The 21,804-nt window shown below is 45.7% G+C and overlaps 1 protein-coding gene across 4 annotated transcripts; it reads right to left on the bottom strand.

Moving 5' to 3' along the window:
- Nucleotides 1–3,066: 3,066 nt before the first annotated feature.
- Nucleotides 3,067–19,321, bottom strand: LOC147021177 (uncharacterized). Of its 4 annotated transcripts, none has more exons than XM_085891023.1 (5): nucleotides 17,763–19,321; nucleotides 11,976–12,133; nucleotides 7,230–9,424; nucleotides 3,793–3,858; nucleotides 3,067–3,321 (listed from the first exon to the last, which is right to left on the bottom strand). In XM_085891023.1, exons 2-3 carry the CDS (start codon nucleotides 12,098–12,100, stop codon nucleotides 7,819–7,821), a joined length of 1,731 nt encoding a protein of 576 aa, XP_085747149.1. In that variant the 5' UTR covers nucleotides 12,101–12,133; nucleotides 17,763–19,321; the 3' UTR covers nucleotides 3,067–3,321; nucleotides 3,793–3,858; nucleotides 7,230–7,818. The 4 variants fall into 4 exon arrangements, with proteins under 4 accessions (XP_085747149.1, XP_085747148.1, XP_085747147.1 ...); XM_085891022.1 differs by lacking the exon at nucleotides 17,763–19,321 and adding an exon at nucleotides 15,390–15,824; XM_085891021.1 differs by lacking the exon at nucleotides 17,763–19,321 and adding an exon at nucleotides 15,395–15,824.
- Nucleotides 19,322–21,804: the final 2,483 nt, after the last annotated feature.

Genomic DNA, 21,804 nt, shown 5'->3' with positions numbered 1-21,804 from the left:
TACATTTATTGTTTTTAACAGACTCGTCGAATTATTAATATTATTTATAAAGCATTGCAGTGAAGTCTGATCCAAATAATTTTGAAGCAATATACAGTCTGTATTTGTATATTGCAATTAGTAACAAGAGCGCAAGTGAGCACAATATATGCCAGAACAAGAAGGTGTATACAGAATTGTGCGACGAAATGGGAAACAGCATCCTGGTTGCCATGGCAATCACTTAAGATGACGAACGTATGTCACGACACACCGTCTCCACAGTCTGTACCTATGTACCAAATATGAAACGTGAAATTTGAAAACTTTGATAGTTAGAGTGTGGACAAGGAACGGATTGAAAACAGCATACTGGTTGCCATGGCAACCACTTTCGATGACCACCGTATGTCGTGACACACCGTCTCCACAGTCTGTACCGATGTACCAAATATGAAACGGGAAAGTTGAAAACTTCAGGAGTTGGAGTGCGGACAGGAACGGACAGATGGTCGGACAGACAGACAGACAGACGGATGACACATAATACGCCCCGATATATATATAAAAAAAAAAAAAATATATATATATATATATATATATATATATATATATATATATATATATATATATATATATATATATATATCTATCGGGTGTATAAAAAAAGTGTGGATAAATAAAAAACTTTAGAAAGGAAAAAATAACTTGCACCAAAATTTTTTAACATTTTCACACTCACGCTCAGTCTCACGCTGACGCTGACACTAACTCTCACGCTCACTCCGGGGGTATTGCGAGAGCTCTCTGTTCTTTGAACAGGCGAGCTCATAAATCAAATTGGTGTCTACTCTCTCGAGAGAGTTTTTGAGGGGGGGTGGGGGGGGAGGTTGCCCTTCAACATGTGCAATTCCTTTCTTCACCAAAACCTTCATTTCCTTTCGCAGCCAATTTCGATGAAATTTGAACACGACCTTTATCATCCGTCATGTTAAAGTTTGTTCACGTAATTTAAAAAAAACAAAATAAACATTGGTGTTTACTTTCTTCTCCATGATATATTTTGTGAGTCATCCATTCCTGCTCGTCATTCCCGGGTTATCTTATCCAGCCATTAACAGGTGAGCGCCCAGGGGTATTTACCCGATGTTTAAAAAAGTATCATCGTGTGCAATGCCTAACACACCCTTTACCATTGTGATGTGGTTAGCGTGAGATTTAGCAATATCTAATACGTAAATGTAACATATGGAGTCCCACATTTCTTGTGACCAGTCCGTGCCCGTAAAAAAAAAAAAAAAATAATAATAATAATAATAAATAAATAAACCACACAGGCCGTTTCTTCGCTCTCACGTGCCCGTACGTTCGTGACCCGGAACTTCGATATTATTCGCAGTTCCGATTATTCGAAATTTATTTTTAATACCCAATTATTCAATTAGCGCCAACGTATTTTACCTTTTCGCAATGTCGTGGCAAGGAAAAACAAAAAGAGAAGAGAAGAGAGAGAAAAAATTTACTTCCTGGTTCAAAGCATTCCAGCACTCTGATGTTCCCGAAATTTATACACCGTCTAATATGAAAACAATCATAACTTGGGCCATTGTGTTTATCTATAAATGCGCATAAGAAATCGAGAAATTATTAGAATACACGGTCATCACTCTGCGGAAGCCCGTACGTTGTAACCCGTAATGGGGAACGTGGCTGTGCTTCCCTTCCCCATCGGCCACGCCCACACAACAACGTGTCTTCCCATTGGTTTGGTAAATAAATGGCCATAACAAGGAAGCACTTGTCCGATTAATATCAAACCTTGAAAAGGCACATCCTCAGGTCCCCAGCAATATACCTGGCAAGTTTCAATGAGATCGGACCAGTGGTTGTCGAGAAACAGCGGTCAAACACACACACACACACACACACACACACACACACACACACACACACACACACACACACACACACACACACACACACACACACACACACACACACACACACACACACACACACACACACACACACACACACACACACACTGCTGTAATTATAGATAGATATTACAAGCAAGCACCATACATCAAAATAAGACCAATGCTTACCTTTCCGTGATATTTAACCCCCCGGGGATCTTTGACAGGTCGAGGGTTAAACATGACCTTCACCGCCGCGCCTCAACACAGAGTGCCATTTCCTGTGTGTTTTGTATTTTACGGCGATGGCCCCGCTTCACACAGGGGCAACAAAGGTTTCATCGGCTTGAACTGGAGATGCGGATACGGGAGGACAGAATGTAGTCATTGTTGCTGTGTTTGCTTCTTGATGTCACAGAGTTCCTGCCGCTCTGGTATTTTGTTAATCTTTGTTTTTTGTCTTCTTTGTGTTCTTCTATCTTCCTGTCCTTCTGCCTTTCAAGAAAATTGCACAACATTATCAGTGGGTGAGGCAACACCAGAGGCACTGCAGGGCCAACACAGACTGTTGATGGGAGATGTGAATGTTATTTTTTTTTTATATGTATCTACGTGGAAGTGACGAGTGGATAATGAAAGTAGATCAAACAAAAATGTTAACACTAATTACAGATTCAAGACGTTACTGTATGTGCAGAAATTAACTTACGCCATGGACACTGGCATCTCCAGGTGTTTATAAGCGATTTGAAGGCATGAATAATGAAGATGAGGCATTCGATGATAAGATTGAGGAAAGTGAAAAAAATATTTCTCACCACCTTATCGGTAAGAAATTGTTGTGGCCTATTCAAAGTCAAGGCTCTGTTGAACAGGCCAAAAAAGATGAAAAAAAATAATACCCCCCAAAAAAACACGAACAGCGAGGGACAGCAAAGTGACGAAGGATGAGCCTTGATAAAGGATAATTAAATAATGCCGTTAATTATCTTCAAAAGGGGGAGGGGGGTTTGAATGAAGCCAAGCAACCAATTTTCATTCATGCACTCCCTTGGAGTTCCCTTAACATCCTTGCAAAGTTTCAGGCTGCGAGGTTTCATGGTCTTGGAGTTATGGAGGGGACACGCAAGCACGCACGCATGCACAGGCACGCACACCCTTATAGAGAGACAAGCAAGGAAATGACAAATTGAAAAACATGGACGTAAAAAGGGTGCAAGTGATTAAATAAGGTCGATGGAAGGTTTAAGTACCTGTAGTTCTGGAGACTCTTGTTTCTTTAAAAAAAACATCTTGGATCGACCATCTGGAAGAGTCTGAAGTTTCATCTTACCTTGCTGGAGCTCTTCGACGATGGAGTGATGATGGATCCACTGCCAAACATGACACCTTCTTCTCCTGCGGCCATTACTACAACTCCTTCCTTTTGCACAAACATCAACAAAAGGAAATCAAAACAACTGGACAGCGACGTCGGGATAACCTCCATCATTATCATTCCTTCCAACACAATCCTGGAAACACTGTATCCTCTCAATTGTTTTCTGCATCTCTTTTCAATTTTTCTTTTGTTTTGCCTTCAATTTCACATCTTTATTTTCTTCATCACAAACTCACACTGGATTTGCACTGAAGTTTTTCAAACAACTAATTTCAATGATCATCCAGGTGTGTATAATGACTTTTGTACAGGTACATTAACACTCATGCGAGACTTCTACCAACGGGAAGATTTGCTTGGTGTTTGTAAGTTTTGGAATTCAGAAAAATGAGTTTATCCTCAACACTTCTGAGGCACAGACAAAATGGGACATGATGCAGGTGAAGAAGAGGTAGTTTAGACAAAGTTTTAAATTGTAATTTGTAATGTAAAGCAAGAATCTTGTCAACTTACGTTCCAACAGGAAGGATGGTTTCAGGTGAGGGGTGGAGGAGGGAACGAGCACCTCTTCTGAGGGACCTTTGGAAAAACAATAGAAATATGAAAGATTCGATAAATTGAAATCTCAATCAGTTTGATAACTTGTCAGAAAAGAAAACAAAAGGAAAGGCACGGATGGAACAGGAAACAAAGGACAAGGTGAATCAGGTGATCTCATCCAATTGAAGGGAGTTGAAGTTGTTTTGTTTTTTTATTCTGGATGGGGATGATCACGACAAGAAGTTACCTTCCCACAAAAATTATAATTACAATTATCTCCACAATTAAGGACACTCTTCTTTATGGAAGGAAGTATTAACAGCAATGTCTGTAAAAGACGAAGTCTCAAAACTTATTTTTCTTGATGTTTGATCTTGTGGTTGTAGTGTCGTGATAGAGATGCTTAGCAGGCAGACACTAGCGGGGGAACAGTTGAGCCGGGCTGTGTTGCACAAGCGCGAGCGCGGGCGTACTTTGCCCGCAGCTCTCCTTTATTACGTACTCAGTACACTCACAAGCCGGGCGACTACGGCATCACTACAACGCCTCAGGCGGCGCGCACTCCTTATATCCCTGGCAGACACGATGACCACCCCAACCACTCCTCCACCACCAAGCCCTGCCCCGCAGGCCCGCAGACTATACCACACTCCTCCCTCCTAAAACTATGATTATAAAATGATCACCATCATAATAAGCATAAATAGCACGAAATACCACGGTATAAAGCAGACAAGGTACAAAAAAGAAGCAGCATAGTATAAAAGCACACCACATCATATAATGTGTCGATGCGAGCGAGTGAAGCAGCAAGACGAGAAGCACAGCAGCATTACGCAGCAAAAACGCCCCCAGGCGGCTCATGCTTACATGGCCCTTGGCGAGGTCGCGGCGACCTCCCGAGCAAACCTCCACCGGCACCATCAAACGCCTCCGGCCCATAAGGCGGCACCTCTTCCCCAGCCAGACCTGAAACAGATAAACCTTTCGAGGCCGGACCCCCGCTGTCTGGAACCCGCGGCGCCACCGCCAGACCCGACCGACCTTGGTGGGGGCGCTGAACAGCGCCCTTGGCTGGAAGCAACAAACACTCCACAACAACCCACGCACCACAATCAGTTGAGATTCCACCGCATGGCCAAAACGGCCTTGAGCGAACCCAGAGAGCCGCGCCCCAGGCGCCAGGCACGTCTGACCTTGCCGAAAGCAGAGGTGGGGGTAACGCTGACCAGCGCACCAGTCCCGGCTCCGAGTCGATCTCCGAGACCCCCACGGCAGTTAGACGGTCGCAACTCCATTCAAACCACACTTTAACAACAGGCTCGTCATAAATCACTAGGAACATCACTGGAACCATTGCAAACTCATTTTTCCGTACAGCGCGTTCTTTTGATAAAATCCCAGCACCTGACAAAGCAACTACCCGTGGCCTGGGGCAACTGGAGGCCAAAAAACCCTCTTTATTCGCCCCCACCGCTCCCAAAGCCCCCACATCACATTGATCATAATACAAATCCCATCGATTGATCTCAGCCAAACCTATTCTCACACATGAACTGTTGGCATTTATTTCAACAACGTTAAACCGCATCACTAGAGCAATGAAAAACAAATATGCAATGAACAGCAACCCATAACCCACATCACGAGTCCGTCTCTTGGTTGTCGACTCGATGTTGTGACTCGTGACTTCCTTTAACGCCACGGGCTCACCGCAACCCGTTGAAGCTGCCCGAACAACACAGGCGCACCTCACACCATGAACGCAGCCGACGCGCGAGAGCTCATCGCGAGAGCTGGCACGGCTCCTGCTGCTTCCGCACCGCACACCACCATTGCAGGCAGCAACGAACGGCCGCTCCCGTTGCATCGATCCGGCTCCCGCCGCCAGAACCTCGCCCTCGGGTCTCGACGAAAACATCGAAGGGAGCACCGGCACACCTGGAGGTACGAACTGGAGATCCAGCCCGCGGTGCGCCAGCCAGTCCCGACCCAAAAGGGCGGGCCCATCCCCTCGCACCACGAACCTCGGAAGCGCAACCCGCTGGCCCCGCTGGGCAATCACGACGTGCGCCCCGCCAACCGCCGGCAGCGCCTCACCGGCATACGTGTGCGATGCGAGGGCAGCACGAGTGGACTCAACTCGACACCCGATCAGTGCCCCGATCACTTCGACATTCACTGGCATCGGTCCTGTCACCGTAGGACCAACTGAAACCAGGCTCAACATGGGCAGCATCAGTGCCCCGGTCACCTCAACCTCCCCTGCCACTAATCTTGTCATCTCCGGATCAATTGGAAGCAGGTCTAACACCGGCAGCATCTCCCGCTCCGGGTCGCTGGAATCTCCGTGCCCAGGCCGCCAAACTCGACCTGGGGCGTTACCGTGCACGCCATGCACCGAATACCATGCCGGCAGTAGGTCTTGACCCGGGATGGAAGGACCGCATCGCACGCCGCCATCTATGACTGTAATGATGGGCGATGACTCTCGGCACACACACCGTAGACGTCCTCGAGTGCTCAGACCGCCGTCCACGTGATCGTATCGCAAAAGCCGTCCACGACCCGCGCCGCAGACCGTGCGCGCGGCCGTACGCGCCTGGCACATCGCGCTGACCTCCGGACCACCTGCTGCGCACCGACCATCGAGACCCCGGACATTCTTCAGAGCTTGCGCGACGGCCAACGCTGCATTCGAGCCGAACTGCGTGTCTTCGTTCTTTAGCCGTGGCTTTGCAGAAATCATTCCCCCGATTTGTCGTGCCTCATATCAATAAAACGAACACTGAGCGCGGCCGTTGCCCACTCGACGTGGCCGAAGTCGACTCCGACGAAGGCGGGCACGCGTCCGCGTGCCGTGCCCCGACTTCCTGTCATGCCTGAGCCGGCCGCGCCGGCGAGCCTCCTGGCTCCGGAGTTTGTGCGCGCGGCGAGCGAACCTGCGACACGCTCTCCGCGATGCGCACTCCTCCGGAACCTCGAACCGCGCGAGGTGCGCTGAGTTACTCGCTGCCACTACGAACCCAGCCACCACCCTGCACACGCCGATCCGAAGATCCTCGTCAGCCAACTGTAGTGTCGTGATAGAGACGCTTAGCAGGCAGACACGAGCGGGGGAACAGTCGAGCCGGGCTGTGTTGCACAAGCGCGAGCGCAGGCGTACTTTGCCCGCAGCTCTCCTTTATTACGTACTCAGTACACTCACAAGCCGGGCGACTACGGCATCACTACAACGCCTCAGGCGGCGCGCACTCCTTATATCCCTGGCAGACACGATGACCACCCCGACCACTCCTCCACCACCATGCCCTGCCCCGCAGGCCCGCAGACTATACCACAGTGGTTGGCTGTGTTTGCACCCATTGTGTGTTCAACCCACCTGCCCCAAAGTATTGAAGAGTGCTTACCTGTTGAAGGTCCTGCATGCAATATGGCTTCTGCTGTTGCTGCCGATCATCAGGGTGAGGCTTCCGTTCCCAAGGCAGCCAATGAACAAAGTGAGATGGTGATAGATTGATTTTCACCAACACGATCCCACCATGGTTTTCCTCAACTTTCGTTCCTTCACGACGAAGGTTCAGGTTCCTGTCCTCATGAAATGCAAGATGTCTATCAGGAGTGAACTCCCTGTCCATGACTGTATGATCAGATGTTTCAGTGATTGCTCCATTATGATCTCAGTTACATTCACGTGTTTGTAAGAGACCCTGCGTCAAAGTGAATTTGTTTCAACGGAATATTCTCCTTGAATGTTTTTTTTTGTGTTTTTTTCCCCCTTAAATGTTTGTTTTGTGTTTTTTTTCCCCCTTAAATGTTTTTTTCCTCCTTTAATGTGTGTCACGTGAGGAGTCTGTGATAGGAGATGGGAGATGAGGAGGGAAAGTCGTTATCTTTGGAGATGAGGCTTGCCCTTGGGATTCTTCAGGAGGACTACTTTGTCTCCTTTGATGGTATATCTCCCGTTTGGGTCACTTTCTCTCTTTTTACCAAGATCACTCAGCAGCATCTCTTGTTTTTCTCTTTGGAGCTGAGTGTAATCCGGAGTGATAAAAATGTTTTTGTCCAGAGAGAGGGATCAGTTAAATTGCGAACCTTCTTGTTGTTGGTAAGAACAAGATTCCGATCCGACTCACAACTGAACACAACTTTCATTGGTCTGAATCTGTTCTCAATGTACCGTCCAACGCGGAAAGTGTGTACGGGCTCTATGTTCAGGTTCATGGCTTTAATTAATTTTGTCACAACCTCCTTGTCGTGTTCCCCTTGTCCCTCCTTCACTCCACGGAACATGAGGTTATTTTTACGCCTTTCTATCTCCGCTGGTTCATCATTGACAAGCTTGGACTGAGACGAATGGTGAGGCTTACGTTCGGCCGGCAGATGATCAACATCAGGCTGTTCCACTTGTTGTTTCCTGCCTTCACAGAGAGGGTTCGGTTGGCGTTGAAGAACAACACTGTACTGTTGTCGCTGCTGCCGCCCTTCATCACTTTGAGGCTTTGGTTCAGGTGGGAGCAAATCAACATCATGCTGTTTCAGTTGTTGCTTCTGGAGCCCATCATCAGTTATTAGAATCACTTCTTCCTCAACTCCTTCCTCAGTAAGATTTCCTGCTTTTTGCAATTTGGTTTCTCTCTCCAAGACCTCTTGCTCCCTCAACTCCACATGACGTTTCTTCTCTCTTATCTGTTGTTCTCTTTCCATGAGAATCAACTCTCTTGTTTTCCAGGCAACTTCGCATTGCTCTCTGTGTTCTTGTTCCTTTTTCTCTCTCAGACGAGACTCTCCCTCTGATTTATTCAGATTACATTGTCGATTATTAAGCTCCTCTCCCTTTTGGTGGATATGGAGCTGCTGTTTCTTCATCTCTTCATCTTTCTCATGAATGGAGGCATCAAACACCCCCTGTCGCTCCAGCTCCTGTTCCTGATATTTCTGCAATTCTTTCTCACGTTGATGAACATGTTGCTTCCAGTTTTTCACCTCCAACATTCTCTTTTCTATATCAACCATTTTCTTCTTACGTTCTGTGTTTTTACGCTTTTCCCAGATCCAAACTTCAAATTTCTCATCCTCAAAATCCTTTTCCCAGTTTGCTCGTCTGGATTCCTCCTTCTCCCATATCTTTAACTCTTCTTGTTTCTTCCTCTCCTGTTCATTTATTTTCTTCTGCTCTGCTTCCTTTTTCTCTCTCTGCTGTTCCTCCTCTCGTTTCCTCCGTTCATCTTCCTCCTTTAACCACAATTCTTTGTTCAATTTCCGTTGCGCGTCCATTTCCATGAACTCACGTTCTCTGTCCTGAACAAACTTCTCTCTTTGAATGAGATCTCCTTTTTTTTGGAGCAACATCTTTTCTTTTTCCTGAAGTTGTTCTTTCTGTGCTTGTAAAACTTTACTTTGCTCCTCTTGACATTGTTCTTCCTCTTGTTCTTCATTTCCGAAGTTCTGTTTCACCGTGAACTCCATTTTTTCATTCACATCATGATCCTCCGTTCCCTCCACTTTCTGCATTTCAAGGAGTTTGTTTTCCTGAACATTATTTTCCAATGGTGGCTCATCTTTCAGTTGTTGTCTCTGTTTGTTTTTACATCGACATTTCACACTGCAAGAGAAACACACATTCTCAGTTCAAGGTAAAATGAAGTATTCCATCACCTGTAAAATGTTGATTACATGGTTTTGTAAAACATAAACAAACATGTTCCACTAGTGTTACAATGCTACAGGATTCGGAATATCGAGCTTGCAGATGTAACTTAAACAAGGTCCAAATGATCGGTGTGGAACGATGAATCACACTTGATTATTTAAATAATTTAATGTAATGGTGGAGGATGTTGTGAACTTTTGTGTTTGTTTTTGATCAAGAAAGAAATAATGTGACTTTTTGTCACATTATTTCACTTATGTCTCACTTCACTGGAATTCCATTGGAAACATTTTTTCATGATGTCATTTGGCGGCCATCTTGGATTAAAAATATCCGTCATCTCAGAAGAACAAACTATTCCTTGGAAATCAACACTTCATAGGTGAGTTTTACTTTATATTCACAAGTGTTCAATAATAAACCTTTTAAAAGCTTCCTGATGACATCATTGTTACTTTGTGTGAACAAATCAAGCTCGAATTATCTGAGATCCTTGTCATCCAAATGATGACGTCATAAAAACAAATATGACGTCATTGTGATGTATCAGGTTTATGAAAAATTATCTATGCTAATGCCTGGCTTGATTCCCGCAAACAAAATTCAAGCAGCTTGCCTAGTTTTGAAGATATTGGTATCGGCGATTTCCATTTGCGGCGATATTATGACCTCAACTTTTGTTCTTGGAAGAATTTCCAAAATCGGAGATGGTTACTGCCTGTGCATGGGCTTTCTGCATAAACATGGCAAATTTCACAAAGATCCAATGAAAACTCTGGGTTGTGAAAGAAAAAATAACAAAAAATAGGAATGACGTCATAAAAATTGATATGACATCATAGTGCTGTATCATATGTGCTGTAATTGATCTCAGCTCATGCCCTGTTCGATTCCAGCAAACAGAATTCAAAAAGCTTGCCTAGTTTGAGATAATTTTTTCGGCGATTTCCATTAGCGGAGATATTTTGATGTCATAATTTTTTTTGTCGGAGGAATTTTCAAAATCGGAGATGGTTACTGTCTGTGCAGGTGTTTTTACATGTATACGTCAAGTTTCAGGAAGTTTCGATGAAAACTGTAGACTGAAAGAACAAGTTTCACAAAGATCCGATGAAAAGTCTGGGTTGTGAAACAGCAAGGAAGAATTTCCAAAATCGGAGATAGTTACTGTCTGTGCGTGGGCTATCTGTATCTACGTGGCAAGTTTCACGAAGATCCGATGAAAACTCTGGGTAGTGAAACAAAAAATATCAAAAAATAGGAATGACGTCATAAAATTGCTATGACGTCATAGTCATGTATCATATATGCGGTAATTAATCTCTGCTGATACCCTGTTCAATTCCTGCAAACAGAACTCAAAAAGCTTGCCGAGTTTTGGAGATAATTTTTTGGGCGATTTCCATTAGCGGAGATATTTTGACGCCATCACTTTTTTTCTCAGAGGAAATTCAAAATCGGAGATTTTTACATATATATGCCAAGTTTCAGGAAGTTTCGATGAAAACTGTCGGCTGTGAAACAAAAAAGTCCACAAGAACAACAACGTGAGTAAGACTTAGAGATCCTACCCGAATTGCAGGCCATCGCACACGGATAATTCCATGATGCGGTGGGTCACTCATGGACCGTGAAAGCCAATAACTCAACCATGTGACCTCGGGTCCTCTGTCGAGTTTACCCAGTTTCCAATAAAAATAACCATGTGATGTAATTACCGGAGGACCCTGTTAAAGTGATTCGGTTTTGGTGAAGATCTGAATCCAGAACTGGATATGAGAATTATTTACTTTTTAAAGCGTTTCCTCACCTTTAGTTATTGGTGCTAAAAACGATATATAGCACGAAATCTCAAAAATGTGTTGGACCCGATATGTTCTCATGGATCAGGCATTACGTGGTGGAGGTATGCGCTCTACCGAGTGTCCTCGTTTAATACTGTGATTGCCTTCAACAGTGTTTTCATGAATTACAAGACAGACTGAGCTGAAACTTTCACAGCTTATTTTTGATACACGGGTTATTTAATACACAAGTATAATTGTAAACAGCTCACCAAAGGTGTCCCCTTCCCTTTAAAATGAGCTTTGTTCCACACGATTTCACGAAGACAGCCATGTTGAAGTCGAAGGTGATTATAAATCTTTACTGCCCGAAAATCTACATTTGTATTTTGAAACTCTATCAGTACAAATGTTGGTATTTACACCAAATTTAACTTTGATTTTATACAGCATCGGTGGGCTTCTTCATGGCAGCCATTTTGAAATCCAAGATGGCCACAAAAACGGTGGATGAAAAAAATGTTACCCATGGATTTTGGACACCTCGTTATCTCCTCGAGTCAATAAAACAACAAATTCTATCTTCAACAACAAAAAAATGCTCGTCCTTATAATCCCACAAGACATGGAGCACGATAAACTCGTTTCAAATCTCTGAGCCATCTTGTCCCCTTGGATGAAGATATAAATATTGATGAAAAGTCATTTGTGTTCTTTACCAGTGAATGCAGCGCTTTCTCCTGAACCTCGTCTTGTTGAACCAACGAGATGGATTAAACACAATCACACCGACAAATACAAGGGAGGCAATCACGACGAACACGACATCACGACCCAGGGACATCCCTCCATCCTCAACAGCATCGTTCTGGAAAACCTGTGGAAATAGACAAGGCCAGGGGTAGAAACATGTTTATTTCATTTATAATTAAACTAAACAATGTTTTTACAATTACTTTACAAAATCAAAAAGTTTCTGACAAAACAACATGTTCCTGACAATTTTAGAGAACAAACACAATGGTTCATGGAATGTTCGAGAGTTTATGTTTTGTACCACGCTTGTTAAGGACAGGTTTGTAAGAGGGTTTGGGAAGTGATTTGTGATTTGTTCAGAATGCTGGCGACAGCTCGCCTTCCCTTTACAAAAAACACCGTGAGATCTTTAACATCCAATATAAATGAGGGTTGGGAGATGAATCCTTCATGTTTAATGTTCCTCCAGTGGTTGTAACACACATGACACGTGAAACACCAGGGTGGCAGTTTATGGAGGGATCGAGATTTGAACCCAGGATCAGAGGTGAAGGTGTAAACTGTGAAACTCCACCAGCCCTGAGATGGATCTTCCGGGGATCAATATCCACTGCACACGGAGTGCAAAGTGTGGTACCAGATACACTCAAGGTATACCGTGAAGATTCCTCCATCGACACGAACATGGAGGAGATTTTACCTTGAAGGGACAAATTCCAAGTTTACTTGGTGGGGAAAGTTCACCTGCAGTTTCTAACCAAAGATAAACTCTCTTCATGTTCCTCATCACATCCTCACGGTAAAGATGGTTCACAACAATTTAAAGGACAAACAAGGAAGATTAAATATGGGATTTCAACTGTGTACCAACACTCACTGACCTCCTCCTTGTTCAAGGAGACTCCTGGAATCTTTGACTTCCACAAAAACGTGTCGTCAGACAAGACAGCCGACTTATGAAAGCCGAGGAATGAAAAATGGCGAAGCAGTGGGACCTGATGGGATACCATTGTAAGGATGGACCTGCCTTGGTGAATATGGGGTTCAGGTGTTCAATAAACCATTGAACTGGGTTATGATGAGAGAGGACATTCCAAGGAGATGGAGGGGAAACATTCAGGGATCATTATTTAATATTCCACTCTCCAGATGTGGATGTTTTAGATGAACCTTGAAGTTGGGACCATGGAATGTTTCTAAATGGTTTCTGGTCATTCAAGGATTCCTGAATGAGAAACTGTATGATGACCCTCTGTCATCATTTAATATTTATTTTATACACACATTTTAAAAACACTGGGTTTGAGTACTAAACGTCTTCTATTCAGGGGGTGTGTTGGGTGTGTTGGGTGTGTACATGAAACATGGTGGTACGGTGTCTACATGAAACATGGTGGTATGGTGTGTACATGAAACATGGTGGTACGTTGTCTACATGAAACATGGTGATACGGTGTCTACATGAAACATGGTGGTATGGTGTGTACATGAAACATGGTGGTATGGTGTGTACATGAAACATGGTGGTACGATGTGTGCATGAAACATGGTGATACGGTGTCTACATGAAACATGGTGGTATGGTGTGTACATGAAACATGGTGGTACGGTGTCTACATGAAACATGGTGGTACGGTGTGTGCATGAAACATGGTGGTACGGTGTCTACATGAAACATGGTGGTATGCTGTGTACATGAAACATGGTGGTACGGTGTCTACATGAAACATGGTGGTACGGTGTGTGCATGAAACATGGTGGTACGGTGTCTACATGAAACATGGTGATACGGTGTCTACATGAAACATGGTGGTACGGTGTGCACATGAAACATGGTGGTACGGTGTGCTGTGTGTATGATCCAATCCCACAGCGGGCACGATGGTCCGGCGTCATCAAGCTCCTTCTCAGAGTTCCAACTTGTTGAAGCTCCGCATCTCCTCCCCCACATCCCTTCCCTCTCCCCCACACCCTCACCCCCTTCTCCCCCACACCCCCACCCCAACCTCTCCCCCACACCCCCACCTCTCCCCCACACCCCCACCCTCTCCCCCACAACCCCAACCTCTCCCCCACATCACCACCCTCTCCCCCACACCCCCACCATCGAAAATCCGAAGTCCGGCCCTGTTATCCCAAACTACAATAAAACGAGATGCGAACCTCAGCCATAGGCTGAAGGTTATCTTGCCAAAAACAAAAATATTTATATCGTCAATGACGTCAGCAAAAGATTCTGTGGTCAAAATTTTTCTGTGTCTGAAAAGCACTCTTCTTGGGCTTCAATTTGAGGTACTACTCGATCTTGTTAGTCAAAGATTTAAAAATGACCTCCATGATTGTCAACTTCGACCTGAGGCGCTAACCATGAAGGTCAAGGCCGATCGCCACCAAAAACTAATCAGCTGAGCAACTATCGATATACTATATATCCACCAAGTTTGGAGATGATCCGATAAAAATTACTCAAAAGTTAAGGGTTTTGTTGATTTTGATGTTTGACCTTCTGGTGACCTTGACCTTTGACCTTGACCTTCAACATTTTGTGTGCCGAAAGCTATTGCGCTCACGAGTATACATATCAAGTTTGAGAATGATTGCACGAAAACTGTGATCTACAGAACCAGTTGAAACTTGAAAATCAATTGTAACAAAAAAATAAATACACAAACAAACCAACGGAAAAACAGATCTTGCAAAACGCTCTGCGCTTGGCAAGATAACAACTCCCCCCGTGCTGTGTACCTTCCCCGAGTTCAGTACATTATTTCTCACAATCCCTACTTACCTGCTGTGGTGGTCGAGACGCTCCACTTCCAAGGACGGTGATCACGAACACCACGATGAGAAACCACGACATGTCTGGTGTTCGCTAATCCACGGACTGACGATTTAACGACAAACCTCTGTGTTAAGATCTGCCTGTTGTTGGAATTCTTATTGTAACCACGAGCAACCACTGTGACGTCACAGTGTGGTCACGCCCCTTTCCCTCGTTTCTGTTCATATTTTCACCTCGATATAATTATTTATATATTTTTTGTTCTGATTAAGCTCTTCTGGTGAAAGCCACGTGACCCAAGGTTGATTAATATCTTGTGTTTTGTGTTTCAATAATTTTTACACCAATGAGAAGAGGACTTAAAAACGTTCAGTTTGATAAGTTGTGATATTGATAATAATGACATTGTACAACGGACGTGTGTTTACTCCATTGATTTTTTTAACGTTAAACCTTGTTATAAAGGAGTTCACTCAGTGAGTAATGGTGCACGTCCTGATTAATCTCCCTCTCTTTAGTATTCCTGTGAATATTCATTTTGTGTGTGTGTGAACGTGCGTACGTAATAAATAGATAGTCTTGAATGGATTCCCACCTCACCATCCTGTTTTCTCAACACATCCTCCACCGAAAGTGGACGAAGTTGAAGTTTTCACCTCCGTCCATCTGTTGTTGGTTCCTTGAGAAATGGAGGATTCGTGAGTTTCGTGGAGTTCGGTGGTAGAGCACTCAGGGGCGCCGAGAGTCAGAATGGGCCCGGGAGGGGGGGGTACCAAGTGAAGACCCCCTTCGTCCGGCCCCTGAAGCAGAAAGGTAGACGGGATTTCCCAGCGGAGCACCAGGGACAAAACACCAATTTGATGAGGTTGAAATCAACTATAATATCACTCAGCACAACATGGCCGAGTGGGCCAAAACCATGCTCACCTGGAATGGCCCCCGCACGCTCACCTGGAATGGCCCCCGCACGCTCACATGGAATGGCCCGCTGCACGCTCACCTGGAATGGCCCCTGCACGCTCACCTGGAATGGCCCCCACACGCTCACCTGGAATGGCCCCCACACGCTCACCTGGAATGGCCCCCGCACGCTCACCTGGAATGGCCCCCGCACGCTCACATGGAATGGCCCGCTGCACGCTCACCTGGAATGGCCCCTGCACGCTCACCTGGAATGGCCCCCACACGCTCACCTGGAATGGCCCCCACACGCTCACCCCGTGCTCACACAGATAAGGAGGACAGAACAACATAATGGCGTCACAACTTTTTGCTTCTTCGTCTTTTTCTTTCGTTTTCACCCTCATCCATCTCCTATCATTCTCGGTGTTCTGTATAACAAAAGTTCGTGACGGTATCTGGCAACAAATCCTGGAGAAGAGAACGTAAGGTGAAACAAAAATACTTAAATGGTCATTTAACATGTGGGAGGTCACAGAACTCATACACTTGTTGTCAGATTTGCTGAGACCATCATCGTGCAGACTGCCCTCCGGTCTTGGGGATTATTCTGCCCCATCACAGTGTTTGTACGAGCATTGTGACCACAATATGGTTCTCTGTATCCAAAATATAATAATTCTTGAAGTGTTTGGGCTGGTGGTGCAGACGGTTGGAGCGTCTTGGTCAGTGCAGTAGTCGAGGTTATTGTCGTGAGTAGACTTTGATGATCCCAGAATCCCTCCCTGCCTTCGCCACATCCTTGCCGGACTTCAGCATTGTTGTTAAGCACTAAGTCGGATAAAGATTTAAAAAAAAAAATAATGAGCTATGTTGTGAACAATAGCACTATGAGGATGAGGCATCGGCCGAAGCCAAACTCAATGGAAGGCAATAGCACACTCGGCCTAATATTCATCCTCATGGGCCAATCAATGGTTCACAGCGAACGGACAATATTATTGCCTCGACCTGAAACATCTTTATATAATATATAATCCAAAAACAGAATTAAAAAATAACTTTCGGTTCGTTCGTCATAGACGTTGGAGTGAATTTGCATATTTTTCCACCGCTGCCTTTAAAATCTCTAATTTAATCATTACAAGTCACAGATCCTGGTCGAACTCCTTATTTTGTCAGTCTATCCTTCCTCTATGTCCTCCTGCCGACGGAAAAATTATTCGGATGATGGTGGAAGAGAAATTCCTTCCGGAATGTTGTTTTTTCCCAGTACGAAATGCAAGCCGCGGCAAAACTGCGAAACATAAGTCGTTTTGATCGGATTTTTGAGGTAATCTCATTACCACCCTATAGAATATATAGATATTGATAAATCCGAAAACAGATTGAAAATTTTTCGTTCCCTTCGATGGCGAGGCGCCGAAATGTACGGGGCCCGACAACAATCGTTTTTTCTGTAATTTAATCATCACAAGTCCGACAACCGAATGATACCCCTCGTTTCGTCGGTCGAAACCTCACCGACCTCCGAGTACCAATGAAAAAATTATTTACATTAACTACCACGAAAGGGAATGATTCAGCGCATTTTATTTCCTGTTCTTTAATTACGTAAAGCTGGTTTCGTCGCCAAAATACCAAAAATCCTCCGATTTTCACCTGGTTTTCCACGTTGGGATTTAGCAGATGGCTACCGACTGGGAAATCTGAAAACAGAATTCCAAAATATCTTTCCGTTCGTTCGTGAGAGCCGGGAGAGAGAAACTGCATCACAGCCGGAAGGCCTCACGTGAATCGAATAGGCCAGCGGCGCGAAGTCCTTTATTCGCTCATAACTCGACAACACAAAGTCACACAATTTCAACACACATCATCGTGCAGGTAATAACTTCAGGCATCCGGCGGTATCAGTTATAAAAGTGAAGGAAGCCATTTTGGTCGCTGAAGGGGGCCCTGAACCGTTGCGGCCTACAACTGTCCAAGGCGTGACGCTCCGGGCCGCGAAGCCGCGATTTCTTTAATCACATAAAATGACGATACAAATTCCGAAAACGTCCAAACATACCTCAAAATGTTCAGGTGGTTTTCCGTCCTCCCTGAGCTCGCCTTAGGATAGACCAATAATTAATTGGCCAATCCCCCACACACCCCCTCGCTATTTACATGAAATGTAAATCCCCACACACACACACACACACACACACACACACACACACACACACACACACACACACACACACACACACACACACACACACACACACACACACACACACACACACACACACAAACACACACACACACACACACACACACACACACACACACACACACACACACACACACACTGCTGGAAATATAGAGAGATTAACTAATTTGTATGCGACTTTCACTTACCAGGTGTAGTGTAAGCATCAGGATGCTCCTTTTCTGCAGTTTCTGTGGTGTCATCCGAAGTGGCAGTAACTTCAGGGCCAGGCTTACGAAAACACTTAAAGAGTGAAGTTTGCTTTCTTTTCATAATGTTAGCTAATTAAAAACTTGCAACACAAGCGACTGTCAAACACGTGTTCATCGTTGGAAGGTGCAGGAGCATGAGGTCTGGTCTCGGTCACATGTCACAGCCAGTGAGCCACCACGTTTCACGCTTTGTAACAGTACCACACTGGAGTGGGGTTGAATTTTATGAATGGAGATGAATGAATTCGATGGCTTCCCCTGCAAGGCTTATTTTATTGTAGTTATACTCCACCTGGTATGTGGGAACAAAATCAATGAACTGAAAGTTCTGTCAGAAAACGATGTAGTTACGTATCCTTGTGCAGTCTAAAGTGGGTATAAGGAAATCCTGGAGCTTTCTTCGTGGGTATATGGCATATACCTGTGTATAACGTAGACTACAATACTGGTCGTGGTGTACATGCAGTTGGGGACACCGTTGGATGATCGTCACAGGTGTCACGGAAGGTCTCAATAGATTGGGAGCAATCAGGTACATGGGTGTTAAGGTTCGGCGATGTACCAGAACCAGGATCTAGTACTTGGCTGATCGAGAATGGCAAGGATCCAGCACTGTTGGCGGGTGAAGACAACTAATAGGGGATGAATGGGGGATCTGGTGGTTTTGTTTGGTTTAGTCTTGAAGAGGTTTAGTCACTCACGCTTGGGTCTCACTCTTCACCATGATCTCTCTTGAGCAAGTCACATGCCAACTGCGCATCCTCCATCATGCAATGTCCTTCCTTTGCACACCCTAACTCCCATCTACCTGCAAGGCTTTCATCCATAGCTTGATGGAGTACTGTTCTCCCTTCTGGGCTGGCTCCCCTGCTTCACATCTTGCTCAGCTTGATGCCATGGAAACAAAGGCTTTCAAGATCATTACAATGAAGGTGAGACTATGGGCATATCACTTCGCTATCACTGATGGGTCAGTGGTCTGTGTGTCTTCCTCCATGTCATTTCTGGTCTTGCTCCCTCTGTCCTCTCTGTGTTCTGTCTCCCCCAAGTATCTACAGGACGCATGCGGTTTACCAGCAAACCCCTCCGAGTGAAACTGCCTAAATCCAGAACCACTGCTCAACTCCACTCATTTATTCCTCTCTTTTTCCCACCTCTGGAACTGCCTTCCACATTATTTTCCATCTCCTTCTTCCCTCTGGGTCTTCAAGACAGCTGTTCACCAGTATCTTAGGTCATTCTGCATCCAAAGCCGTGATACTTTCTACACCTGTTAAACCACCCCCACCCTCCCAAATTCTTTTTCTCATGAATGCACCTTGTCCACCCTCATGTCCCCCCCCACCCCCAACCTTCATCGTTGTCTGCATCCCTTGTTTGTCTGTCTCCATCTACCTTCTCCTTCTGCTCTGCTATTGGCGTTTCCACATTCTCCTGCTGTTCCCTTTGTGATGTGTCCTGATCTGTTCTGTGATTGATCTCTTACATGAGCCTCGACCATGTAGAAAACCAGAGTTGGTGGCGAAGCCACCCAATGCTTGCCTGTTTATACATTTATTGTTTTTAAAAGACTCGGCGAATAATTAATATTATTTATAAAGCATTGCAGTGAAGTCTGATCCAAATAATTTTAAAGCAATATATGTATTTGTATCTTTTAATAAGTAACAAGAGCGCAAGTGAGCACAATATATGCCACAACAAGAAGTTGTATACAGAATTGTGCTACGACATGGCAAACAGCATCCTGGTTGCCATGGCAACCACTTTAGATGATGAACGTATATCGTGACACACCGTCTCCATAGTCTGTACCTATGGACCAAATATGAAACATGAAAGTTGAAAACTTTGAGAGTCAGAGTGTGGACAAGGAACGGATGGAAAACAGCTTCCTGGTTGCCATGGAAACCACTTTAGATGACAAACGTATGTCGTGACACACCGTATCCACAGTCTGTACCAATGTACCAAATATGAAACGTGAAAGTTGAAAACTTTGGGAGTTAGAGTGCGGACAGGAACGGACAGACTTTACAAGACAGGCAGACAGACGGATGACACATAATACGCCCTGAGATATATATATATATATCTGGTATATATCCTGAGAGAGAGATATATATATATATATATATATATATATTGTTGCGGTATTCGCGCGCGCCGGCGTGCTGACGGCCACGTAACTCGAATCGCGGCACGTCGCCCACCGGACGGACAATCCAGTCGTGACCCTCTCGGACTAACGCCGGGAACCAGTCACGGGTGGACCTTTCGGTCTCACCGCGATCGAGCCAATCAGCCCCCGCGTGGGATAGGGTTGCTCGCCAAATTCGACCTACCTAAGTACCCACGCGGAGGGTAGACCGGGCGATCGCACCTCGCCACAGGTCGACTTCGGACACGGGCCACTTAAGCGACCCGTTCCGTACTATCAGAATAACCGAGCGGTGTTATCGTCGACCTCGACGGTTCGATTATTTATCGGGCGTATTCAGCCCACTACCAACCCTTTACGTGAAGCAAGATGAGGATTCAATGGGAGAAATGACGAAGCGAAGCGGGAAACAGTTCAACACAAAAGCACATTTATTCGCGGCACACGGGAAGCACACATATACAATTCCACCAAATGCACACAGAAAAGACACAATGCAATTTACACAAAAAGCAAATATAAAAGCGAAAACACAATGCAGAGCTAATACCGACTACCGAGCACACGGCAACACTTATACAATTCTACCTCACAGACGGCGCCGACAACACATACCCAAAACCAAGGAAAAGAATACCCCCAAGAATGAGGCGGGCCTGAGGCCGAGACCGGGTCGCGCCTACCCGTCTGGTGATGAGACGCGGAGCGGCGATGGCGCCCCAACCCCGCGGGCCTCGCGGGCAGTGTCTGGTAGGGGGTGGGAAAGGGGCCCCCTTGGTCGCACTATCTCAGCGCGGGGGGAAACAGGAGGGGGTTGCTGATGCTCGGGGTATAGAGGATCTTTATTATCCCGCGACGAGCGTCTTCACCTCGGCCAGGTCGCGCTGTCGGCCTCCCTCGGGTGCAGCTCCCTGCACGACGCGAGCACCCCCTCGTCTGGTGTCGCCGCCTTTCCACAGCTCGTCCCCTCCGTTCCGACTCCAACGCACACGACGAGCAGCTCCACCGCCCGCGAAGTCTTGACCCTCTGCTTCCGACTCTCCTACTCTCCGCCTCTGGACTCTCCGACTCTCCGCCCTCGACTCTCCGACTCTCCCCTCTCCGCCTCTGGACTCTCCGACTCTCCTGACTGACGAACACGGTCCTTTTATCCCCCCGTAGCTTCGCCTTTGACCCCCTCCCTTTGACCTTTCACCTCGCTCCCCATTGGCCCGAGAAAAAGTGGGCGTGAAGGCTTTTTGATCCACAAATTTGCATATATCGATCGTCCTGGAGGCGGGGCCAAATCGCCCCTCGCTCACCGATTGGACGGCAAAAAGTGGGCGTGTGTCGTTTTTGATCCGTTTTTGAAGCACAAAATCCGTGATTTTGAACACGCTGTTCGACGCGCGCCCTGCACGAGTCCAACACCGGTACCCACAGCGGGGCAAGAACGGTGGCGATGCTACGGTTGCGAGGTGTGACGTGAAGGTCGTGGCGGTTGTGG

This window comes from Eptatretus burgeri, chromosome 8 (assembly GCF_056783735.1).
Source record: "Eptatretus burgeri isolate ZD-2024b chromosome 8, Ebu_testis_v1, whole genome shotgun sequence".
NCBI lineage: Eukaryota > Metazoa > Chordata > Myxini > Myxiniformes > Myxinidae > Eptatretus > Eptatretus burgeri.
This window is presented reverse-complemented; position numbering and strand designations above follow the sequence as displayed.